This window comes from Lepisma saccharinum, chromosome 11, assembly GCF_977018435.1.
Source record: "Lepisma saccharinum chromosome 11, izLepSacc3.1, whole genome shotgun sequence".
Taxonomy (NCBI): domain Eukaryota; kingdom Metazoa; phylum Arthropoda; class Insecta; order Zygentoma; family Lepismatidae; genus Lepisma; species Lepisma saccharinum.
Window position 1 is genome coordinate 33,260,347 of NC_139239.1, and position 27,428 is coordinate 33,287,774.

The 27,428-nt window shown below is 39.0% G+C and overlaps 1 protein-coding gene across 2 annotated transcripts; it reads left to right on the forward strand.

The window, feature by feature from the left end:
- The first annotated feature begins 4,125 nt into the window (after nt 1-4,125).
- On the forward strand, nt 4,126-22,366 carry LOC145995191 (uncharacterized). Of its 2 annotated transcripts, none has more exons than XM_083131747.1 (6): nt 4,126-4,242; nt 11,937-12,020; nt 12,955-13,123; nt 14,765-14,850; nt 21,056-21,182; nt 22,159-22,366. In XM_083131747.1, the coding sequence occupies exons 2-6, from the start codon at nt 11,946-11,948 to the stop codon at nt 22,278-22,280; spliced, it is 579 nt and encodes a 192-aa protein (XP_082987873.1). In that variant the 5' UTR covers nt 4,126-4,242; nt 11,937-11,945; the 3' UTR covers nt 22,281-22,366. The 2 variants fall into 2 exon arrangements, with proteins under 2 accessions (XP_082987873.1, XP_082987872.1); XM_083131746.1 differs by lacking the exon at nt 4,126-4,242 and adding an exon at nt 4,363-4,429.
- The last annotated feature ends 5,062 nt before the right edge of the window (nt 22,367-27,428 follow it).

Here is a 27,428-nt window from a genome sequence, read left to right on the forward strand (position 1 = left end):
TGCGGGTAGCCAATACTGCGTGTGTTGTTTATTTTATTGGCTTCAGTGCATCCCTTTCAAAGCCGCGCAGTCCAAGCGGAGATTGGTGTTTACCACTGTCTTTTCTCTCGCCTCTTGAACTGTCAACCTGACGAGGCGGAAGACTGCGAGCATACGGCCTCAAGGTTTCTCACGGCTTACGTTCGGCGCTTAGTTAGCAGCTGTTCAGTTGCCATTACCTATCTCTCCGAGTTGTTATGCGAAACGCAGAAACCATTCGCATGTCTCGAGTTGCGATCCAGTGTGTTGAACTTTCCGCTGACTCCGCGGACCTGCGAACAACACTTGCTATCTAATGTTGATCTACCGTCAGCATTTCTCATTACGAAAGACTCTTCCAGCGTGTGGCTAATGAAAACAAAAGACTTTATTTCAGCAGTCAATCTTTGAGCTTAATTTTGTTCCATTTAATTTTCGGTGAAGAGTCTCCGACATTTTTTTAAAATTTTATTTTATGTAACCTTTTTTCATGTAATAAAATACCTTTTAAATTTTGGTGAATGGCAGAAGGTTCAATTTAAACTTTTAATGACTACAATTTCAATTTTGGAAATTGTCTCGCAAGAGGGGTGTCGTAGCATATCCGTTCGATTAAGAAATATTGACCCTGGCAGATCTTGTCAGCTCCTGCTCCAGATTCTTTTGTTTTTCAACGAGTGGGTACGTGGCTGTGGTTACTTTGGAAAACTAACGGACAGTTGACACAGAATGGTATACCACTATTTGCTGCCATGGGTGTTCTACAACATCCAGGAGAGGTGACTAAGAACCATAGTGCTATTGCTCTATGGCAATACATTCAGCTCATTCTGCCAAGGAAATAAATCAGCTTGCTCGATGGCACTCCAAGTAAATTCTTCAACTATTCACCCTATATTCCAGACCCAGTACTGCGATTTTCTATTGTTACCGACCATGAAGAAAATATTTTGGGGACAGCGAATTGTCACGGATACTGTGGCAGTCTGCCCAAAATATATAGGGGAAAGTTGTAAAATGCTGCACTCTACTGGAATTTTTTTACTCGTTACTACTCCTCGCAAAGAATTGTGGGCAATCGGCAGTGATGGAAAAGCTGCGTCCGCATGTAGTGAACGAGAGAATGGCGTGCCTTTGTCTGTAGAATTAGAAGAATCGCATTGACTAGAGGTAAGTTGTACTGATTTCCTGTTTTACGTGCATGACTAACATGTGTAATAGGTTGGAATGTTAGAAGAATGTAACCACGCGTTGCACGACTCTGTCGCGCAAGGTACTAAAACAGCCTCATTTATGAAAATGGCGGTTGCGGGGCGAAACTGGTGAGGCGGAATGGGGTAGTACCCCATTGTGTCCCGCATCGACGAATGAGCTAATATTTCGTTCTGTCCTTTTCAGATGGTTCGAACATACGTGAGGAAGACCGACAGACAAAATGGTCCACTGAGTCCATGGAGGCGGCAGTTATGGCAGTAATTAGCAACAGTATGGTATACAAAAAACCTGCAAACCAATAAGGTATTCCACAAACCACGTTAGAGAGATATATTCAAAAGAAACGGGAAAACACAAACTATACACACGTTGTAGATAAAAAGGCTGGAAAATATCAATGTGTATTCACCGAACAGCAGGAATTAGAGTTAGTGTCCTATCTGAAGGATATGGAGAAACTTCTATTCGGTCTAACAATGAAGGATTGTCGTCGGCTGGCCTTCAACTGGCAATACGTAATGGACTTCGCCATCCATTTAATGCAGAACTGGGTATGGTGGGACACTGAGGCAAATTTCGACTGTTCGGATCAGTTTTTGTACGCGCAGCATCTATGAAGACAGCTATGAACGCATTAAGGACAACTGGAATCTGGCCACCAGAAATCGGTATGTTCAGTGAGGATGACTTCTTGCCATAAGCGGCAACCGACATCCCTGTAGCACGTGCAAACAGCGTCTCGCCTCAACCACATTGTTCAAGGCAAACTGATGGCCAAGACTTGCAAGGACAATTCCAAATTTCTGCTTTTTCAACTTCTCCTGACAACATTATACAAATCCCAAAAGTGAACCAGGGACTAGAAAGAGCTTCCAGGAAAAGGGGAAAGACTGCAATTATAACAACGTCTCCGTACAGAACAGAGTTGGCGGTCAACGCAACCAAGACTCAGAAATCTACATCACACAAGTCTCAATCAAAACTAAAACTGTTCCCAGCATAACGACAGCAACAGCGGAAAACATCAAAATTAAATGCCTGTGCTTCCAAGGCCTCACATGAAGTGCCGTGTCAGGATGACGATATGAACGAACAGTGCCTCTACTGTTCTGATGTGTATTCAACTTCGTGTGAGGGATGGATTTGTTGTATCACGTGTCAGACAATTCATGTGCGGGGGTGGACAGTGACGATGTTTGTGAAATATGATTGGTACTGTTTAATGATTACCCTATTGTGCCCCATGCAGAACGGGGCAAACTGCACTGTCTCACAATAGAACCTATAACTCCTAAGCGTGTAACAGATATGATTTCTTATTCATAGTGTAAAGAGTACAGATAATACAGAATGTTTACATACATTTGTGTTTCCATTTCGTGTAATACCTGACTAGTTATAAAAAAGGTAAAGTGTTCCCCTGTGCATAGCACCACGCCATGAAGGCGTATAGGGGGTGTGGGGGTAACGCCCCACACTTTCTTGATCCGGTCGTGAGTGGGGGTGATGTGATCAGCATCACGCCCCTGACCGCATTTACCCCAGGGTTTCCCCCAGGTACCCATGTTATTCGACGCTGGGTGGGCGCCGGGGTCGCTTCCACCGTTAGAAAAGTTCCCGGATTTGAAACGGGCGGGGATCGAACCCGGGACCTTTAGCATGGTAGTCAGACGCGTTACCGACTGAGCCACCGTGGCCACCTTACTTGTTATAGCTAGTTAAATATTAAGTACCCCGTCCCGCCCCGGTTTCCCCTATCTGTTGGTAAAACTAAGCTAAATCTAAGATTTTTTTGTTGTTGTAAAGCATTGCGTTCATTTGAGAGAAATTAGAGATTATATTTTTGCTAAGAGTTATTTGCAGAGTTGATAGTTTGCACACGAATAAGAAATAGAAAAGCAATCAAGAAAATAACATTTGACTCGCTCCAAATGTAGAACACCAAACTACAGCTACACACGCGCGGTCAGAAATTTTTAAAGGGGAAGTTAGCTTTTAAAACAACATTCTTTTGAATGCATTTATGAATAAGAAAAAGAGGCAAAATAATTACATTGTCATTTTCTTGGTAAGAACAGAATTGCTGACCGGAAGGTGTTGGGGGAGGGGGGAGTTCCTGATTGACAATAATACAGTAGGTCTTGATACTCTGTACACCTGTGCGTATGGAACGACAATGTCCTAGTATACTGTGATTCAAGTGTTCAGCCGGCCCCCGTGGCGGAGTGGTTAGCACATCGGCCTACGACGCCAGGGGTTCCGGGTTCGAATCTCGGCATGGGTATGGATGTTTGTGAGTGTCCATTCATCAATTTCAACATATCATCACTCATCCCCATCATCGCAAATTAGCCAAAAGTTGCACAAAAAGCGAAGAAAAATAAAGCAAACCAATCAAGTGTTCAGATCAAACGTGGGAACCCGGGTTCGCATCCCTATCTCGGCATGGGTGTTCTTTCTTAATGTGGCTTAATTAATTTCATATCATCAATCATCCTTATTTTCTTCATTAGCCGGAAGTGTCAGAAAAGCGAAACCAAATCAATGAAAGCAAACGTGAAAATACAATGTTGCTACTGCCAACAAATGCTTTCTGAGAAAAACGTATTCAAATATCTTTGTTCAAACAAGTCTTGTCAAAGTTTGTTTTCAAATTTCCTTTTATCATGAGGGACTGGACCTACAGTTTAAAGTGGGGCCTGATCCACTATGTGCCTCCACCAGATATCGAACCCGGGACACCTTGATGTGTCGTTATCATTAAGCCATCGGGGAGGGATGAGCAAGTATTGATTTGTATATTTGTAATCGCTTGTTTAGAAAGTGATAAGATATGCTGCTATTGATCGGGTGTACTGAACTAGCAAGCCTACATTTCTGCACGCCACTTTTGCAGGATGTCTGTCGTTTATGGAGTTGACGCAGATGCACAGCTGTAGGTTAATTCCCTTGTATTGCAGTCACTAACGTATTATTTGTGCAATTTCTTCTTCAAAGAAAAATTCACAGGTATTTATTTCTCTAGTAATTCATTAGCAAGTTTTAATTTTCGAGCTAACAAAGCAGCGTATGTGCAGGATACAAATTTAAGTTTGTTCTTTAGGAAGGGGATTTCCCTCCTTGTTCGATCCACGTCTGAGTAAGAAACGCATATGCTACGGAACCACAACTTTCAAACTGTGAGTACGGCATACGGGTAAGTAAAATCCAGTGTTAGAATTGAGAGGTGGAGGCGGACAAGGAATTTTCGTGGCTCGAAATTTCGTTTTCGAAATTCGTCGACAACCCGGGAAAGAGCGTTCTCAAGCCCTTCTGATAATATATTTAAAATATACGTTAATATTTACTAATGACTTCTATCACTAAAATCAATTGTAATTGTAGTAATTGAGGACTAAAAGTGGTAAACGTTGTAAGTGCCAAAAGCTAAAGTGTTGGGAAATCACATCGTTCAGCACATCAGCCCGTAAGAACGTTCACAGTCGTGACCTCTTTACACGCCCTTTGAACTACTTAGAGGGCTACCAGCCACATTTCACGTTTACCACATTATAAAGCATGACACATTTCACAGTTTAACGGAGAAAACGGTGTTTGAATTATTGTGGCACTTACAGCGGTTACCAATTTTAGTCTTCAATTGTAATCGGTCCTCGGGTGTCGTGGCTCGACCGCATTGAGAGGGATTTTCAAACATGTAATGTGCTAACAGAATCAAAATAAAGTCCTTGGTGGGGCTTATTACATTTACTATTTTTATTTTTCTTATTTGACGTCGCCTTTCGGCCACTTTTGGCTAATCGCGACAACGAATAATGACTAGACGAAACTGATGAAAGGGGACCCGGGAAACTCCAATTGTCACGACATGTCTCGAACCAGGGAACTTCGTTGGTGAGATCGAAAATTGATCATATAACGTGATTTGCCACCAAGCTGATTGAGGTAGAATTGGGTGTATACACACACACACACACACACACACACACACACACACACACCATCATACACACACACGTATATAATATTTGCCCCTATTGAAGAATTTGGGGTTAGAAAAGGTCTCCTCGCCACGCGTGTTCGAACGCTTTCAATTGTTACAAATAGACAAAAAGAAATATAAAGCAAGAAAAATATATTTTGTAATAGTATGAACTGTTATGACCAATATGTCTTAGTTAAATTTGAACTGGTTTACCACAACAATTCTTATTCATGGTATGTATCTATTATACATCCCATCTAGAACACCAATGCAGATAAAAGAACAACAGAAGTCCGACGACTTCAAATATTTCGGCAATTTCTATATTTTTCATAAAATCTCACTTTTTGCCTAAAACAGGAACTAGATTTACTTGCACCAAGCAAAATTTCACTTCATGTAACAACTGCCTCTGCCAAGCCCGGCACAGAAAGAAGGAAGGAACAAGCAGTTTTCTCCTGCCAACGCTGTTTACGGATCTGGAACTTACCACACAGACCGCGTGGCCGTTTTTGAATAGCCACTCGCTTTGGCTCCCTCGCCCTCCCCGCGTACAATCGGGGAGGAAACCCTGTCGTCAGAAGGGTGCAACGGAGAACGATGAGTGGCGTACATATACCAGCCTTTAAGTTTTTTTAAAAAATAATTTACTTGAATTCTGGTTAGAAGCTTGTTTTGCATAACATATAATGAGCAACTACCCATATGTTAAAGCCAAACGTATTAAAATATATGAAAAAAAGGTTGGTTTATCAGCTGTAAACGCGGTAACGTAAAGAATACGCCACTGTATGGTGGTATCAATTATCTATTATTTATTTCCTTCTGCAGTGCTCTAGATGGGGTAATCTCTGCAGATAAGCAAGTTTATTCGGTATCGATTGTCATTTTCAGCAAATTTCCCCTCCTGTAATTGATAATAAGAATTACGAAATAGATGCGAAACGAAAATGAATAAATTTTACAGCTAATTACGAAACTAAATCAAACATAACATCTGCGATTCTGGTGGTTGTGTTTCAGCAGCGAAAGATTAGTAATACTGTACTTCAAAACCATACCGATACCGATACTTACGGACAGGGGTGTCTATCCCCCCCCCCAAGGCTCATGATGCACTCCCCCCAAAAAAGGTAGAACATCCCCCCTCCGTTTATGCCGAATTAATTACTCAAATTATTTTTGTCAGACAAAATTTGTGGAAAAATATAATACCAGAGGTGCAACCACGAATTTTGTGCCAGGATAAACGTACTAATAATAATAATAATAACATAAATAATGGCTTTATTATCATTATTATTACTGCTACTACCAGTAGTAGTAGTAGTAGTAGTAGTAGTAGTAGTAGTAGTAGTAGTAACAAAGACGTTATTATCCTCATAAATTACCCAAAGAGGGGGGTAGAAGTCTGTGCTAAAGCATTTGTTTGAAACAAACGATATGAAACATTTTTCAAAACCGTCAATTTCACATTAGCTAATAATGGAAATCTAGCACACAAACTGTACTTTTGAATGGCAGAAAATGAATGATAAATGCATTCCGAAGATACATGTGTAACTTTCACGCACAACATATGCTTTACATATATGCGACATAAAATAGAAATTACATATTCAACAAGCTAACACTAAATTGTGTACGTATTGAAAGCTATTCAATACAAATATACAACACATATTATTTAAATACAGCGTGTTTCAAAAGGAATATATACGTATTACAAAGTATTATTTTGTCCAAACTATCGATCGCTGCGCCCCGGCTCGGCTATTAGAGAAACGAATACATAGTCTAGTTTATATAATAACCGCTAGATGTCAGTTGTCTTCTGTTTTGCTTGGTAACCGTCAGTTGTTTGAAATGCCTACTCCGCAGCAGAAATCATTTTGTGTTCTCGAGTTTGCGAAGTGCAATTCCGTGATTACAGTGCAAAGACGTTTCAGGTTGAGGTACCAAATTGATCCTCCGAATGGGTGGAACATTCGCAGATGGTATCGTCAGTTTGTAGATACAGGATGTGTATGTAAAGGAAAGAGTCCTGGCCGCCCTCGTGTTCCTGAAGAAAATGTTGCACGAATTCAAACTGCTTTCCAACGTAGCCCTTCAAAATCAACTCGTCGTGCCAGTCGGGAGTTACAACTTCCTACAACAACAATTTGGCGTGTTTTGAGACGTCGGCTGGTTATGAATCCGTACAAGGTACAGCTGTTACAAGCTCTGCGTCCTGATGACAAACGCAAACGTGTGGCATTTTGTAACGAGATTCTTGATGCTATTGACAATGACAACACTTTCGCACAACGCATCGTGTTTAGTGATGAAGCTGCTTTTCATGTCAGTGGTCAGGTAAAAAAAACATACTGTTCGCATTTGGGGCCTACAGAACCCACATGCATTCATTGAACATGTACGAGATTCGCCCAAAGTGAATGTGTTTTGCGCGATATCCCGATCATCTGTTTACGGCCCATTCTTCTTTGATGGAAACACGGTTAACGGTCAGCAGTATCTCTCTATGTTACAAAACTGGTTGCTTCCGAGGCTGCACGAAGACAACTTCATTTTTCAACAAAACGGGGCACCCCCTCACTGGAGTCGCCAAGTGCGTGAGTATCTGAATGAAACTCTACCGAACCGTTGGATTGGTCGTCAAGGAGCTGGCCACTTAGCATGTATCAGCTGGGCTTCACGGTCACCGGATTTGACACCCTGTGACTTCTTCCTGTGGGGTTTCATTAAAGACAATGTTTATGTACCACCACTCCCACAGAACCTGGAAGAGTTGAAGAACCGGATCCGTACTGCCGTAACATCAGTGACGAAGGACATGCTTGCCCGAGTATGGGAGAAATTTGAGTATCGATGTGATATTGTTCGTGTCACTGCTGGAGGACATATTGAACATCTGTAATCTGAACTTGAGAGGTTCGTAAGTATGTGTGTCAAGTTTCATCTTCGTATGTCTTAAAGTTTAATAAATATATGCATGCGAAATACGTATATTCTTTTTGAAACACGCTGTACATTACATTACAGAAAAGAAGCAGAATGCGAGCGAAGCGAAGAAGAACATTTTTAGATCCAATTTTTTCAGTTGAAAACAATATTGATTTAATAGGGTGCAAATAATTTCACTGGACGCCATGGCATTCTCTCTTTTACAACTTTTTTTTAGATCACTCGGCGGCTATGTCCGACTACCGCCGCCCCTAGCTAAAGCTCTGAACTTGACGAAAACGATAAAAGCAGATAATGCGAGCGAAGCAAGCAAGAAAATTTTACAAAATGAATTTTTATTTGCATAAAATTTGAAATCGAAGGGGTAATTGCTTCTCTGTGCTCCCCTGCAGTTGCCCTTGGCCGTCAATGTTTGTCCCTCTTGCTACCCTAGAATTGACCTCCGTCGAAGGTTGGGGGTGGAGGGGCAATAACCCCCTGCCACCCCTGTGGTTGTGTCACTGTATAATACAGACATATTTAAGCAATATATGTTTACTTTAGACACTTTAGGCTCACTGCCATTGTTAGTCAACCTTATTGTGCACAGATTGTCTGCTCGACTAACCTTGTATTAATGCGAATACTCGTAGCACACCCCCTCCATCCAAACTGATTCTAAAGGCATAAGAGGTGGTGTTTCATTTCAACCCTATCGCCGCGATCACCCACAGGTAGGTAGAAAAACTACACATAATAACCAAAACTAAAAATCAATAACAAGTCAATCAAACGATACGATCCCCCCATTTTTGTGTGAAGATATATAGAATTGGTATAAAATTTTGTCCCCCCCCAAAAAAAAATCCCATGACGCAGGCGCGTCATGAAACCTTCCTATGGGCACCCCTGCTTACGGATGCTTACCGATACCGACGCTTGAAAGTTGTAGCAGTTACAATTATTGATTCAATTTACCTGTTTTGCTTTAAAAAATTAAAAATTACATCAGAATAATACCTGTTGCGTAATGACAAAAAACAATTTTTTCCACATAATTTTGCACAACTTCCAGCATAATTATACTCCTAGAAAGTGTCGCGCGGCATATTTGCGATCAAAATATAGGAAAAGTATCGATTGGCAATACGTTCCGATACAGATACCACTGGTATCGGCCGATACCGATACATCGGAATCGGCTAATCCCTAATCGAAGCTGATGGTGCAAGTCAATAAGCTCTTGTGTCGGAAATAAAATGTTAAATTAGCAAACACCAGAGAATTTTCGGTGGTGAAGGTAGCAAGAAACGTCGCCGACAGGGTCTCGGAGTGAGTGTGTAGAGTAACGAGTTGGTTTCTGTCGCGTGTGCCTACCACGACGTAAGCCAGGATCCGGAGTGCAGGTACAGTGACGATGTATAGTCATAATGTTACCAACAGGGATTTATATGTACCAAAAAGTGTTACATATGTAAATATATATTTAGTTATGTAAATCAAAATATGAAATTAAGTATGGAATATAAGTATAAAATATCACCAACTTAGGGAGCGTCGAAGCGACGGGGAAATATTTGATATAATTATGTAACCATACTGTTAATTATTATGGAAAATTATCAATAGTTTAAAATAAACATTTAAATTTTAAAGTCATCTTAGACTTTTAGTATTTAAATTTTTAACAATGCGACTTATATACATGCATATATAGTACATAGACAATATGAACACTGAGTATAATTATTTTCAGAATTTAAAATTATTGTATGAATTATCATAAATGAAAAGGACATAAACTGAATATAAAACTATCAGAGGCGAAGCGTCCGGTCAAAGGGAGATGCGGCGATGACAAAGCAAAATAATAAAAAAAAAATTTAAAAAACGCAAGAGATTCGCTAAGTTTAGCGAATCGGAAGGAGAGCCCAGTTCTATCCCCCATGCCCAGCCGTCCCGCTACGTTTCCTGTTGAGTGCAATGGTGTCAGGCGGGCCAACTCATCGCAGCAGGTCTGCGAATCCAAGGTCCTTCGACCGCTTTTCCCCCGCTCTTGAAGGTCTGGTCATAAGAGGCCTTTTTTCAGCCCCCTTGTTTACAAACAGGGCAGGCTTTCAGTGACGTCATAAGTAAGCAAAAGCATAAATATCCCCACGGTTAGTGCTAGAAAGAGCTGGGGGGGGGGGAGCTGTTCTGGATCCATTGTATTTCCTTCACAGTATTTCTCCTTTTCATTTTTTTTTCTTTTGATCCTGCGGTTCAAATATCGTTTCCTGAAAAGAATGTTCGTATTTTACAAAACACGAAGTACTTCAATGTTGTTTTGTATTTACTATGCTTACGAATGACAAGATTGATCAAGATTTTTATTCTCGAGGTGGCAGACATACTTACTTAGACAGAACCTTTTCCCTAACATATCTTACTTTCACACCAGGGATGATCAACAACATCAGGATTCCGAAAAATTAAAATCTCGATTCGGAAATTTTACTACCCGGATTTCGGAGAGAGACGTTTAACAATTTTTCCACTTTTCGGGTAGAATTTAAGAAAGTTTAGTCTTCCTTATTTTACGATAATATGCAACGTAGAAGAAAATGAATTTGGCCATCTCTACTTCACACGTCTGCACGAACACTGTTATCGTCATTATCAATGTAGAAATCCCCCTCCCCCTCCACGGTTGAAAGATTGACCCTGACGTTTGGCAAGTCTTGCGATGACTACGTAAAAATGTCACGCTTTGGCACTGAAAACTATATCTATATGTGATATAATCTTCGAAAATCATTTGATTTGGAAAAGTGTGCCTTTTATATTACTAAACCATGTTCAAAGAGAACAAAAATTTCGCAACGCCTTCTGCTCTCAGCGCTTCTGCCTCGGTGGTCTGTCTACCTTGCACTTCATTACACGTATCATTCTCAAATGATGTTGTCTGCCGCTTGTGAATACACATTCTAGATGCATATTTAAACTAACTACCATAATGGTCAAGAGAAGTAAGTCTACTTTTTACAGTCATAAGGCTTGTGCTAAACCTCTGAAAACTCGGCAGTTTTTTCCTAAGAAATTACAGTAATCCTGATAACTATTTGTTTTTCATCGATTTTATAATCACTTGTGCCTAGAGTTGGCGAGCTGTATCTCTGCGGGTGACCTTGACTAATTCGCGCAGATAAAAGTCCGTAGATGCTAAATACTCGCCGTTGAGTGGTCGACAGCACTTACAAAGTTAAAGGAGAATGACACCCATTGGCTAAGGCAGCCGGTAACTCCTCCCTTTGCTACTGCGCAGCCAGTCGTGGTCAAGGTTCACCCGCAAAGATACAACTCGTTAACTCTAGTTTTGTTATATTTCTGTGCTTGTAAAACCGACATTTGGACGAGTTAAAGTTACAGTGTTGTAAGTCACTTTTAAAAAAAAAGACTTAGACACAGAAACCAGAGCTATATAAGTTAATCTGTTTACAGAAAACGTGATGTAAATCAGAGATTCATTCAACTATCAACAGATGACAGTTTAAGGTCTAGTGATAAAGGAAACAGCTGTTCTGTTGATCAGCAAAGTGCTGTGAGTCAGACTGTTTTTTTCTTTTTAAGAAAGTGACTTACACCACTGTAACTTTAACCCGATGAAGCTTTCATAATTTTATCTTATATTTATTGAAACACAACGCATTGAATTAACTTCGCCATTGGTTACCATGAAAGATTCAAAATGTATTTCAAATATGTGGGCTGTGCATAAATTTAAATTTCATTTCAGGCATTGATAATGGCGTGCTTGAACCAGTGCTGTTGCTGTTGCAGTTTGAGAACCGGAGGAGTAGTTTTGGGATGGATAGATGCTGTAAGTCAATATGTCATTAAGTTAATGAACCACCATATGTGGTTAATTGACTTAAGTTTTCATAACAATGACCCCCTAACCCATAACCCACATTGTTGTTTGTGAATGTCTCTTCATCAATTTCATCATAACATCACTCATCCTCATCTTCGCGATTAGACAAAAATGGCAGAAACGCGAAGTAAATAAAACCAAATCAATCATTCATAACCAAATATGTTTCATAAAAATATTATTTCACACTCCGTGGCCTATAGATGGATACAATTATCTACAATCAAGAAAATCTACGATATTTGTTCAATGCAATCATTACATCCACGCATCAAATAATTGTATATTTTAAATACATTAGATGTACATTTACCTATTTTGTGTATTTTTACAATTCGGACTCAAAGTATTTTGCTGAAAGACCGTCTCACTATATGTTTATACGTTGACATTTATATACGTAGATTGCTGTGCATAAAGTGGACTTAAAACACCAAATCAATAAATCAATTATATGTCAAAGGCTCCCAAACCTTTTCGTTTCACGGCGCCCTTAGTGTTTTAAGACATTTCCGCGGCGCCCAAGTCAGAATGTAGGTCTCACATGCAACGCTCAGTTAGTGATGTTAGGTCACTTGCCTCAAGTTAAAAAATAAACACATATTTGAAATTCAGAAACATTTTGTGTGTAAAAAATATTAAATAAGCACATATTTGGAACAATCATATCATTTCACTGAAAACATTGGAACATTTCGCAGCGCCCCTGTAAGCCAGCCAGGACGCCGCGGCGCACACTTTGGGAACCACTGATATACGTAGATATTGCACTATGCTGTAAGTTTCTATACAGTACACATTTGATTTGACATGGAAATATAGAGACATATAGTTAGTTGTCTTCATTTTGGAGCACTTAATAATGTTTATTTCATTCTAGCTTCTTCGGTTGATAGTTGTGGTTGCCTGCTGTATAGTGGTTTTTGATCCATATTTCTTTGTTCCAAAAACTAAAATTGAAGAAGTTTCGGATGGAGTTCAGACTGTTCTGTTCAACTCAAATAAACGAATTGTAGTAGGTGATCCGGACAGAGAGGAACTGAGAACAAGTAAGTAAATAATTGAGCGATTCGAGAGTAAGATTTGATAACGCACACTCCGTACGAAAATTAATTCGATTTTTATTCCATTTGTGTACAATCTTCTGTTGCTCCACAGTTTCCTGTTGTATCGTCTGATGTTCCTTCAAAGTCTCCTGTCGTCGCTGTCGCTGCACAAGTCTCCAGTCGCTATACTACAACGTGTTCATTATTGGAATTAAGCAGGCACATGTTTCACTTTAAAAAATTTTATCCATAAAGATTTAACACATTATATTCCATTCCTAGATTTGATGTCTAATAATGATTATAATATTTTATTTGTGGAAAATGATCAACCATTTATCACAGATGTTGAAACATCGTGATACAACACATGCGTTTGACGAATTTCTGCAAATACGAGGGTCACTATTTATATTTTGAGCCTTGGCAACACTGATTGAAGTTAGGCGCGATTTGACGTTTGCACGGAATCGTCTGGCATTATTGACCATAACGTACTTCAAATGATTTGTCAAAGCTTGATTTGTGTTGTTTATGTTGCCTTGGAGATTGCGCGACAACAATAAAATGGAATTAACTCGTGAACATTTTCGTGCGATGATTTTTTACGATTTTCGACGTGGATTATCAAGACAAGAGTGCATCGATCAACTTACTTCCACATTTGGCGATGAAACCCCATCCCTTGCCACTGTGAAACACTGGTATAACGAATTTAATCGTAGCCGCCATTCGCTCACCGACGAGATTCGCGAATGTCGTCCAAAATCAGTTGTTGTTCAAGAAAACATTGATGCTGTGCAAAACCTAATACTGCAAGATCGTCATGTGACATACTGTGAGATTGAGGCAACCATAGGCATTAGTTCCACCAGCATATATAAAATATTACATGATCATTTAGCTGTGAGAAAGGTATCTTCTCGTTGGATCCCACACAATTTGACAAAAACTCAAAAAGACGCTCGCGTCAATTGGTGTAAACAAATACTCAATAAATACAATCGTGGTGCTTCAAAAGACGTATATAAGATTGTAACAGGTGACGAATCATGGATATATGCATATGAGCCGGAACGTAAACAGCAGTCTAACAACCGACTTTATGAACAGTCAAAAAATCGAATTGATGGATGGGTCATCCGCCGTACAGTCCTGATTTGGCATCCAATGACTTCTTCTTGTTCCCGAATGTCAAGAATAAATTGCGTGGACAACGATTTTCGTCGGTGGAAGACGCCGTTGATGCGTTCAAAAACCATATTATGGAGGTGTCTCAAGAAGATTGGAAAAACTGCTTTGACAAATGGTTCGAACGAATGCAAAAGTGTATTGACCATAAAGGAGAATACTTCGAAAAACAATAAAGCAGTTTTCAATGCCAAATTCCTGTTTTTTCATTGTTAGGCTCAAAATATAAATAGTGACCCTCGTAATACGATTATTGTTAGGGTTGTTTGAAGACAAAATGTGAAGACTTTTAATTTCAGTAATTGAGATTAACCAACTATGTATAATTTAGAAAGTAATGTATTTAAACAGAGTAAAGATTTAATATCTGTGATGAGCCAGAGGGGTTTAGAATTAGTTTTAACTCTTGCATGTGTGAAATTCTACATTTTTGTCGTTTCTTTTTACTTTCAGAACTCAAATATGTAGGAATTGTAGGTCTGGTTATCTATTCCATTTCTTTAATCTCAGCTTCTCTTCTGATATCAGGATCTATTAAGGTAATTGTTGGTACATGATTATGTGAACGTTATCTGTTACTATATGAATACACTTTTTACGGTGTGCAAATTAAACGCTTTTGCTCTTAGTTCACGTGTCAGACAATTTTTGGATAAAACTTAGAATCTCTGAGAAAAACAAAAATAGGTGACGTGACATACATCTCCGGTAGGGTGTACGAGATATTTGTTAGGGGTCATACAAGTTTGCAACAATCTTGCCTTTGTGGTAAAGAATTCCCACAGGCACGGATCAAACCAATCCGTTCACCCAACCAGCAACCGTAACCACCTGGCTTCATAATTCTTCAACCGGTCAAGACTTTATAACCTCTCTTTTTTTTCTTCGCTAAAGCATCTTCCAACCATTGTGGCTGAAATCACACAAAAAAGAGGGTATCTACCGAGAAAGAGATGCAACTTTGAAAACCAAGGTCTTTAATAAAGGAAGCGTAAGTTCGATTCATATCTATTTCAGGGCCTAAGTTAACGTAGCGTTGAAGAGTTGAACCCGTAAGGGGGCACACTTTAGAGAACAAAATTAAACTTAATCTAATGAAACCAAACACCAAATAAAAACACAAGAGAGAAAGGATACACCACATAGATCGGCACAAAAATGGAGGCAGGGGCGTGGTACAAGTAATTTTATACGCATACCCATGCACTCAAATAAAAGATCAGCGAATTCAGTAACTAAGTTTCTTCTTATTATTTGTTTGCCAACGACTCGCAACAACAGAATTCTGTACAAGGTTAATTCAGCACATGCCAATGGAACAATAATGATTACAAAGGGTGTAAAAAATCATCAGTTCTCTCTCTAATGAGAGCATTGTATTGCTCCTCGCACTTAACCACAATTATCTTCTGATTATACTGATTAACAATTTCTTAATGTTGGGTTTTACTCACACAGGACTAATTGTAGAAAAAAATATGATCCTACAAAAATATATAAATAAAATCAATAAGACTCGACCGACACCACAAATCTGTTAAATTAATTTTGCAGTATTCAAATTTTTCGATAACTTTTAAAAATAAAATTAATTATAATGTCGTTTGTGTAATAAAAATACACCTTTTGAAGATGAATGGAACTACGTTATAAGTCGGTGTAGGTTGATTGAAGATAATGATTTTATTTATTTATTTATTACTAAACACAACAGGCGAATGCCCAATTACAGTGTTCTACATTTCTTATTTATCTTTACACTCAGTATATCAGATCTTTACCACCGTGTACAATATATATAAGATACAGATATAATATATTATAAATTACATAAAATATGGAAATAAAATAAACAAGGATAAATCAAGGATAGAAGTTATTTACATTAAAGAAATATATTAATTATGTGTGTAATAAATTACCTGTAAATAATTGACACACTAGAAAGTACGGATTTTCAAAATGAAAAAAAGGGCCTCCTTCATAGAACGGGAACCAGGTGGTAATATTTCACTAAATTTCTAATAGACTGCTCTCCCTCCATATTGTACTGTCGCTCTCAGTACCTTCTGGCTACATCCTGTAGAGGTCTCTAGTTGTATCGTCGAGGCATTGCATAAGTCATTCTTATACAAGGGTTGAAACTTGGTCCGTGTCTAGGAGACCCAGTCCGTCGGTTTGTGTTTATTTTTTGAGCTATGCAAAACTGACTTTGTTCTCAGTTCATCTGACACAGATAACTAAAGTAAAGGTAAAATCCCCCTGCACTTTGCGCCATGCCATTAGGTATATATAGGGAGTGGGGGGTAGGGCTATTTTGGAGGTGATGAGATCAGCACCATGCTTCGGCAGCCTTTACCACCGGGTACCCATTAATTGAGCCTGGGTGGGCCCCAGAGCCGTTTTATGCGGAGACAAGGCCACAAAATTCCGACCTGAGATCACCCACCCCAGAAATCGGACCCAAGTCTCCTGAGTGGCAGCCAGACTAGACCACCGCGGCTCTTCAGATAACTAAAGTGAAAGAAAATGTGTTCTAGAGTTAGCTTATATTTAAATTAGAGCTGAACGTGAGTTTCAAAATTCACAAGACTATTAGCTTTGACTACAACTTTATTGTGCCCCAAGTTTAAAATACATTTTTTGCTCTTATTAGAAGACGAATTTTTAATGTTTTACATGTAATCCCACATGAGTATAATATATACTATTATATTGTACTCATGTGCAGGTCTCATCCTGCCTAATCGTGACCCTGTATCCCCCCTCCCGTTAATTTCCACCATTAGCTTCATCGTCGGTATTTAATAACATTCCAGTGGATCTTCCTAATCTCTTTCAATTACTACCTACCCGCCTCTCAAAAGTGTTCTTCAACCACTTTTGAGCGCGTTCAGTCCTGGTCTCGCAAGCCCATTACTCTGTGATTAACGTAGCTACTACGAAGCCAGAAACCCCAAGTTGTAATTCTGATCAGGCATGGAAGTGTGTTTGTTCCATCACTATCACTTCATCCATCAGGGACGGCGACAGGGGTGGGCACGGGTGGGCAAGCGCCCACCCAAAAATTCCTGTGCCCACCCGATTGCCCACCCAATCAAATTCAATAAGTACATATACTTGGGGATATATGAATGATTCAATAAGTAAGTGTATTCTGGTGTACATAATATGTATTTTTTATTTTTAACTTCTGAATAGTATCTATGCTAGAAATGTTCACATATTATCAACCCATAAAAAGCCAATTTTGTCATTAGAAAGTGAAAGTAATTACTAGATCTATTGAAACAAAAACTGTGATCAAATGAACACTTCCATGATTAAAAGCAGCTAGTATGCTTAGGAGGCTCAAAATTATTCAGGGTATGATCAACATTAGATCAGAATTTAGGGTGAACTTGAGGACAGCAGCTCCGGGCCTTCACTGGGAAAGACTGCTTTGAGAAGTACCACAATGAAAAAAAAAGTTAGGTACTTCGGATGTGGGAAAAATATAATAACAAACCACACCATGTAACTTAGCGAGAAGTTATAACTGAAACTGTGTAGAGGGGATTGGAGCAGTGGCGCAACCACAGGGGGCAGGGGGCATTGCCCCCCCCCCCAACCTTGGACTGAAATAAGTTCTAGGGGGCAAAGGGGGGGGGGAACATTGACGGCTAAGTGTACCTGCAGGGGGCAATTACCGCCCGCAACTTCAAATTTTATGCAAATAAAAAATACTTTTCGTAAAATTTTCTTGATCGCTTGTTCATGTAACCATACGTGTATTGCTTCTCCCGCATTAGTAACATGAAAGTTCAGAAAACGAATAGCAACTTAGCTAATACGTCTCTTCAATTCTGAACAGATGTTTCAATCTTACTTGTTTATTACTTATGAGTGATATTTTGTCAAAATAGCCTTTCATTAGCCTAGGAATACTTCATGGACAATGGACAAAGAATTGGTTATCCCTGTGTGTTTTAAATCATTGCTAATAAGACGTTCATTTTCATCCAAACATTCAGTGGCGGCGATTAGGAGGAGCGGGAAGTGGGGGATGCAGTTCCCCAGCCACATTTTGCCACTTTTTGCACCTGCACTATGACCTCATTATGCTAAGCCTTTTCTACCATTGTCCTTGCCCCTCAAATGTTGGCACCCAATCGCCGCTACTACAAACATTCAGATAGATTTCTCAGTTGTAAAAAACCTTATAAGCTAAGAAAAGTGACCCCCAAGGAGTAAGAAAACTCTTTCAGTCAAAAACTCATACGATGAAAATACTATGCTCAGGAACATGCATTTAAATTACGAGAAACTTCACGGTTGTCTACCATCGCACTTTCTATCACTGTCGCCGAATACATAAACTCAAGTATGTGTCTTGTATTTGCAACACAAGCTTAAATAAACCTAATTCACATTTATTTTACTCTATTAACATGCATGAATGAATGTGACTAGAATGTATGGCTGCCAGGGGCGTGCCGTGACCTTTCGTGATAGACAAGCGATGGGTTAATTTTTCGTTTTGGTTAATTATAACAATTTCAAATATAATATAAGCCTACACACATCCCTATCTACAATAATGTGCATAATGGTGAAGTATCGGGCTTGAGTGTGTGAAGTGCATACATACCGTAAAATCAAATCTTCGCTGCAGGTTTATAAAGAAGAAAAAAGCCTCTCGATATAAACTTGTAAATTTCAACCATGAAGAAAATAATGATTTACTTGATATTTGAGGGCAACTGTAAATTAAATTACGTTCTTTTTTAACCCTAAAAATAATAAACATCCTATTAGCATAAAGTTTCGATCTTAAATAAACGGACGGGTTTCGGTTTCTTACTTGGCTAGAATTATTAATCATGACTTGTCTTCAGTTGGATGCAAGCGCAGATGTGATTCTGGGAACGTTCATGTCTTTGCACTGCATTATAAAAATTGCTCAAGTCACTGTAGCTTGTTCCTAAATTTGTATTGAACAAAACACATGGCCAACAAAATAATGTATTAAGATCGTTGCTACTACATAATATTGTTGTACTGAGATGTTTTAAACTGCCTAATGAAAACTTTCCTATCTTTCTTAGTTGGTTTGGTTGTGCACAGTTCAGGACACGGTCGCTCGACTCACAATCACAAGCTCCAACTTTACACCATATGTTCTCGAACTGAATGGTTTTGAAAGAAGGTCCCTAATCAAGGCCTTACCTGCAGCACAGCAAATTTATGGCTCTTCTGGTATGTCAACCCTGGCGGAAATTTTTAATGTACTTTTACACCAGGTACAAAAACACGACACAAAGAACAGAAAAAAACATCACAATATCACAGTAAAAAACAACACGCAACAGCAGCACCCACGCTTCTAAATTAACCTTCCTTTTCACCCTAACCTGCAGTGTTACATACCCTCAATATTTCCGAGTAACCGACCACATGACGAATATGTTCAAGTACCGGCTGTGATTTCATTTCTTATAAATAGCATACGACTTGTGATCACTGGCTAACTTCATAATATAATTTGTTGATTACTATAGAGTATCAAACATGAAAATCGCACCGCGTTAGGTGGTGCCACGGATGCACAGAAAATTCTGGAAGTTAGCAACACTTGTGGACGTGTGGACGAATTCTTTCCAACACCCTTGCCAAAGACAGATGCGGTCTTGGTGTTGCTTGCCCTCAGCCTTTTTTCTTCGTGAACGGGGATGGACAGTGTCCATGCAAGAACTGCATAAGTCACTCGAAAAGCGGGGAGAAAGACGAGCAGTCCTCTTCTTCTAAACGCGGTCAGTCCTGGCGCATCGCCCAACGTCGTCAAGGGTGTAGCCGGTTTATGTTTCAAGCCAAAAGAACAGAAAATAGAGGAAATGAAAATTCTGCAATGTAAATATCTTATAGTAAATAAATTCCATTCTAATGTGTATAGAGGCATTTAAAAACGCGAACTTTAAATATCAAAAGTGTTTTAAAAAAGAACGCAAGCGGCGCTTGCCCCGCCTTTCCTTACCGCACGCTTCTGATGGCTGCGCATGTGTAAACACTTCCTTGAAATAATTGTGTCCATCAGAGACAAAGCGAAAGGAAATGGAACAAGATGCGAGAATAGATTAGAAAAGAATAAAGAGGAAAACAAGAAAAGGAAAGGAAAAAGAAGTAAGAGAAAAATCGAGGGTGTAAGAGAGAGGAGGATGCATACGTCTTACATACACATATATACTATATATGGTCTTACATTTATACTGCCCACCCTCATCTATCAATGTGGAGCTTCTGCCCACCCGGTCGATAATTTCTGGCGCCGCCCCTGTCATCCATCCTCATCGTCGCAATTACTATAAGAGGTAGAATAACACCAAAGAATTCTGGCGTGAGCATAAATATAATTTGTGTCTCCTCATCAGATTCATTTAATTATAATTCATTCTCATGGCCGCGATAGCCTAAAAATGCAGAAAAGCGCCGTAAAATAAAAAAAAAAATACATAATGCCTTTCGTTTCTAAGAATCAGAGTAGGTTTTGAAATTCTGAAAAACATTGTTCGTGACTGTTCTTGGATATTTCTCAAAGATAAATAAGGAATTAGATAAAGTGGAGGTCCGCTTTTACTCAAAAGCCAAAATTTTCCCTAAGTTTAATTAATTGTTTAATATATTTCACGCCACAAATATGCTTCATTAAAATGTAAGACCCATGTAGTAAAAATAAATTGAAATTAAAATGTTTGTTTCTATTACCAGCGAAATCGATTCCTGCTTCTTCCTTGGCTGATTCTGAACATGATCGACATTGTTCTTTCTGGAATAGGAGCTGTTGCAATAACATTCCGAACCCCCCAAGTTGGAGCTATGGGACTCATTTTGGTTTGTAAGTAATTAAGTTGTTTATGTACTTGTATTATCGATCATAATGTAATCAATTATTCACGAAAGTTAATAAAACATCATCATAATAAAACATATTGACCTTACAATCAACTTCTGTAACGATTGTAAAAACTTTGTAATGTAGCTAAGGTTATCAAATATCGTATCCCATTTTTCGGTTTTCTTGCAATTTAGTTAAGGAAAAATGCTTGAAATAAGCTTACTAGATAATGTATTCAATTGTTCGAACACACTTAATTCAGAATATGGAAAAAAAAAAAAAAGTATTTGACAAAATTCTAATCCCGCCCTGAGCATGGGTGTTCTTTGTGAGTGTCCCTTCATCACTTTCATCAGATCATCAATCATCCTCATCTTCGCGATTAGCCAAAAGTGGTAGAAAAGCCAAGTAAAATAAACCAAATAAATAAAACTTCTGCTATTCAAGTTTTACAAATGGCCTGACCTATGCTCGTAGTAGGTCAAATTATTTCAAGGTAGCGTAAACATATATGTACGTACACTCGTCTCACTTAGTGTGCAACAATTTGCTTCTTTATACATACTTTTTGTCCACTGTCGGTCAAACTGCACCTTGAAAAAAAATGATGTGCAAAGAAGCCAATTCTGGCAACACGAAAATAAGGTGAATGTATTTCGTGTATATCATAGAACACTACTGTAATTGAATGTAATTCAATTAAAACAAAAGAAAACTTTTTCCCCATCCATTCTCAATTTCGTACGAGATTCACAATGAAGGTTCTAAAATATATTTTCATGACGTCATTCCTAGTCCCAAGTAGAACTGTTGTGCGACAATGTGCTTCGTAACTGGAAACAAATTTGGTAACATAAGGAATTTCTTGCCATGAGGTTAGGAAAACTCGCAGAATGCGACATGAGCATTTAAAAATCTACCCCAACTTTCTGTTGTACTCTTTTGGTTTTTACTTAATATATGCATTTCTTTGCAGGCTTTAAGCTGTATTTATGGATTTGTATCATGAGTTTGTTCCAAGAAATTCGCGAACAGGAGACCCGACAACCAGAACTGTCTGTTATGAAACCCTTACGGAACAAAGGTAATTTTGTTTAAATGTATGCTCAGCATAACTACTGTTGATGTATGAGACGTTCAAACTTATATGATTGTACATTGCTCATGTAGTCAGGTTTATATTACAACCAATAAAAAAATACAGAAAGAAAAAATAGTTTAATTCGATTTCTTTCACTCTTATCACCTATAACTTTCAGTCCATCCTCGTGTCAGTACAATTTCGTGCAAACAGTTTCTAATGGATATATAAGTGCATCATCGAGAAAAATGCCGGAAGGTGCATAAAAATAGCATCAATTGATGCATTACAGTACAGTTTGACATAGAAAGAAATACTCACTTGCATCATATGAATTTGGCATTACTTTCACAAACGATAAGCAAAAATGCATCAAACTGTTAACCTGATTCTTGGCAAACGCTTTAGTTTATCAATCGATGCGCTTCTGGTGCACCAGAATTTTATGTTTCCATAATATTCAGTTTGTGAGAAATCGTTATGTATCAATTGATGACTACAGCAGAATAAACAACTGGATGTGTCCATAGAGAAAATAGATAATGCAGCAAGTACATAATTCAGAGTTCCTTTAACTCACCAAATTTCATATTTATAACTGGAATGGATTGGAAGTTGAATCAATAGGTCGTTTTTTTTATGGATCTTGTCTCTCAATGCCAGGCAGATTGAGTTGATTTCAGTTCCGTTTAGCTATTACTTGTAAGGTCTGACAATCCATCAAGTTTTTCTTTATAGCACTGGCATTCAGTGGCGTCTCGTCCCTTGGGGCTTCCAGGGCTTAGCCCCTAAAGAAAAACGGACGTATTCACGTAATTATCAATCATCATAACGCATAACTATCACACAGTCTTTTAAAAGGCGATTTTTACCCATGTAAATTCATCGTCTGTTGCAATGGATACGACAGCGCTCCTAGCGGCATTGATGTCAATTATCGTTTTCCGGGGCACGTCGCAAAGGAAGGCGTGCCCTACACCCACCTACGCTACAGTGAAGGTCACGTGCTAGGGGGAGAGTCCAATGAATTTGAGTGCTGATTCGGGGCTAATACCTTCGCGTCGCGTTCGATCTCGCGTGTTGTTCTGTAGTGTTGTGGTGGCTTTCATTCGCTATGTTTGAGTGAGTTTGGCAGGGTTGATGTTCGAACACAAATTGATGAAGGACATAAGCTGTCAATTACAAGACACAATGAATTTGTCCGGAAAAATAGGCATATATTAAATAGAATTATCGATTGCTTAAAATTCTGTGGTCGACATGAACTTGCTCTACGAGGACATAATGAAAGAGAACAATCTTTAAACAGAGGCATCTTCCCAGATTTATTATCCCTTCATAGAAGAGGGAAAACTAAAGAGGGAACTTCGTGTTCTTTGTTGTAGTGAAGAGTTGAAAAACATAAACTCTATCAGTAGATTGCATTCATTTTTTATTTAAAATTATTTAGAGGGTACCTTTTCAGAAACAGCAAAAATAACAAACATAGTTTTAATAACTCCAGTGGCAACAGCTGAATCTGAACGATGTTTCAGCACATTGAAGCGTATTAAAACCTGCTTAAGAAATGCAATGGGACAAGACAGACCAAATGCCTTGGCACTTGCTTACAATAGAGAAAGAATACATTTCAAACATAGTGGGCTTCAACGAAAAAGTAATAACAAAATTTGCTGAGCAGAAGAACAGGAGTCAACGTTCGTAGAAAGGTATGTTTCGCAACAATACCTGTTTCTTTTGTAATCATGTGAATTGTCATTATATTTTAAATTCTTTAAAAAAAAAAAATAAGTCCAGTTTTGTAGTTTAGAAGAAGATAAATACCCGTTTTTTTGTAATTCATGTAATTTGTCATTACATTTTAAATTCTTTCAAAAAAGTAAGTCCAGTTTTGTAGTCTAGAAGAAAAAAATACCTTTTTTTTGTAATTCATGTGAATTGTTATTATATTTTAAATTCTTTAAAAAATAAGCCCCGGCCAAATTTGAGGCCACGAGACGCCACTGCTGGCATTGGCGTAGTTTGGTAGGGGCTAAGCTCCCCCCAACCAGACATTAGCCCCCTAAACACCTATTAGCTCATCAAGAAGAAAACTAGAAGACCCATCCACATTCAAGGTGTTTCCACCGGAGCATCAGAGTATCAAGCAAGAGTATCAAGATACAAAACCAGAGACGATGATATTGGGGAGGGACTGCATTGTAGAGTTTTAGATGACGTCAGAAGGTTTCATCAACTCTTCAACATCAAGAAAGATCAGTCGGCAAATTCCAAATAATTGTGTTTTAAAGTGGCTATTTCTCGATATTTTCTGCACTACAGGTGAATGAAATTTCTTGAAAATATGAGTTTTTATTCCAGAAATGGAAAAACAATAATTGAGCGGTGTGTAGAATTCGAGATTTTCAGAGTGTCGATAAATTGTGAACATTTTCCGTCTAGAAAATTTTCCGATGTAGTCGGGAAATGGCGACTTTCCCCCGTTCCGAACGAAGGGATTTTAAGAAGTCCCCTTACCGATCTCGTCCTGGCAAAGAAAAAAAAATCGTTCCCGCATAGCCAGTTAGCCCCTATGGCCGAGCCGTGGTCGAGTGCTTAGCAAAGCGCACTACAAAACAAGGAGTCCCGAGTTCAAATCCAGGCTTGAGTATAGGGGTTCTTTGTGTTTCTTAATTAATCTCATCATATCATTATTCATCCTCATCTTCACGATAAGCTAAATGTGGCAGAAAAGTGAAGTACAATAAACCAAATCATTCAATCAATTTTCATTATTATTATATCTACTATTCAAATTTTATCAATGGTCTGATCACACTTAGATAAGTTTCTGGTGACACACATGCTCTGCACATAACTTACGAGGAACTTTGTTAATGCAAAAGTAGTAGACAAGATGCAACGTATCCGTAGTGACAGCAGAATGCTATCAGGGGATGTTGTTCAACAAGAGCCAAAGGTGTAGAGTCCAGCACAGATATTTCTGCCGTGCGATGCGCGACAGAACTAAAGAAGCATTATTGCTAATGGAGCAGATAGAAAAATCGCTGCAGAGCGCCGATACACAGCTGTTACGTACAACAAGGAAATTAGAGAATTCAGGTCTATCTAACGTTGAGTTTTAAACGTCATGCATTATACCAGGACTAGGATTAATATGTACTAACAAGTGGCTTTGTATGTAGCTACATACATATGGACTAAAAATTTGCAAAATATGAACTAACACATACGTAAAATTACCAAAAATGCTGTAAAGAAGACTTCTTCATACGATTTCTTATTTGAGTGATTTCAAACAAAATAAAAAAATATTATTTTTCATTGCATTAATGCACTGGTGGTGTTCTAACTGTTCAGTCCCAAAACCCGTATACACTGGTACGGAACTGCAACGGCAGATAACAACATGCCAACGTGTTAAACCGCGACAATTGGACCACAACACTCCTCCTCAAGCAGTATTATTATTTCCTCTCTGTGATCGGCGACAGTCGGTTGCCTTTGTTCTACATTTACAAACGATGCCAGCTTCCACAACAATAACAAGTACATATACTGCCACTAGACGATAAGCTGCGCGGCTTTTTCTTTTGCTATGAACCAGGGCTGGCGCTAGTCATTTTGCCTCCCTGAGCGGTGGCCGTAGATGCCGCTCCATTTCGAACCCCCCGTTACGCAGCAACGGGAAATTGAAAATCAATATATTCCTAAGTAAAACATCAAAATATAAAATAAACAATGAGACTTCTTATGCTATTTCAATACTATTAAGCGGAAAAGAATATCTCGCTCGACCACAGTTTTCAATAGGCTTATTTTTTTCTTCTCTTCAAATTTTGCCGCCTTGGCCGGTGGCACGGTTCGCCCTCCCCTTCCGCCGGCTCTGCTATGAACTTGGTCACCCATCAAAGCATGGCAATTTTAACACAGAAAACAATATGCATCGCATTAAGCAGCAGAAATGACAGCCTCCTCTTCCTCCACCTATATCCCATCTTTCGCAGCAAACGTGGCAAACTCTCTTGACTTCCCGCAAAATGTATGTCCGCCTGTAATTTGACATGCAATTTTTTCAATGTCAGCACTTCATTTTCACGCAAAGCGTAGTCGTATATGCGCCTACGGATAACGTTTTCATCGAAAGCGTCCACTGACGATTTGGTCGCTGGTCTTTGTCGTTCTTTCCCGGGAGTGTGGAATGATGTGGAGGGGCCTTCTGACATCACAAGAGATTGTCTTTCGTTCATGATAGCCCTGATTGTTCGTTCAGGAACTCCAGTCGCAGCCACTGCTCTCTTGCCAAAATGCTGTATTTTGATGCTAACACCTTCACTGGCTTCCTCCTTCATGAACTCGTGCACGTTGCTTAGAATTTCCGGAGCTTGGCTATGCAAGGTTTTTGATTTCAACTTTGACAGAACTGGAGGCATTATGGAATTTAACGTTCATTAACAAACACACACTTTCACATACACACACATATAAAATTATACACATTAGCAATTATTATGACAATAAATAATTCTATGAGTTAACCCACAGCCCGCTACGACCACCCCCTCCAAAAGAGGGAGAACATTTTCACCTGGTAGCCAGTAGCGGCGATTGGGTGCCAAAACTGTGTGTGTGGGGGGGGGGGGCAAGGACAATTTACTTTTTCTTAGTAGACAAGTTTGAATTTGAGTTTTAATTTTAGGTCCACCTTTATGCACAGATAGACTAATTGGGACTGGACCTACAGTTTAAAGTAGGATCCGAACCACTATGTGCCTCCACCGGGACTGGGTAGACAAGGCATAGCATTTTAAGAGGCCATAGTGTAGGAGCAAAAGTGGAAATAGTGGGGAGGGGGGTCAACAGCCCTCCCCATCCCCTCCACTGCTGGTAGCCTTGCATCAGTGGTTATAAAACTAAAAGTACCCAATACTGCAGACTGCCTCTCTACACAACAAACACATTCATTTATGAAAGCACAAAATAGAAATTATTTCAAGTTTGAAAAATTGTCGATGTTATTTTCGTAGCTTTTTATAGGTTTACATTTTAAAATTTCATGGCTCGGGGGGGGGGGGTGTCATCTCCCCTGGATACGGTCCTGGGAGGAGGCCCAATATTCACGAAGAAATTTTACAGTTCGTTGTTTGGTGTTTGGGATAGTGCGG

Coding starts and splice junctions, on each gene's coding strand:
- LOC145995191 (XM_083131747.1), top strand. CDS start 11,946: ATGGCGTGCTTGAACCAGTGCTGTTGCTGTTGCAGTTTGAGAACCGGA. Junction 14,851..21,055: donor TGATATCAGGATCTATTAAG/GTAATTGTTGGT, acceptor TTCTATTACCAG/CGAAATCGATTCCTGCTTCT. Junction 21,183..22,158: donor TATGGGACTCATTTTGGTTT/GTAAGTAATTAA, acceptor ATTTCTTTGCAG/GCTTTAAGCTGTATTTATGG.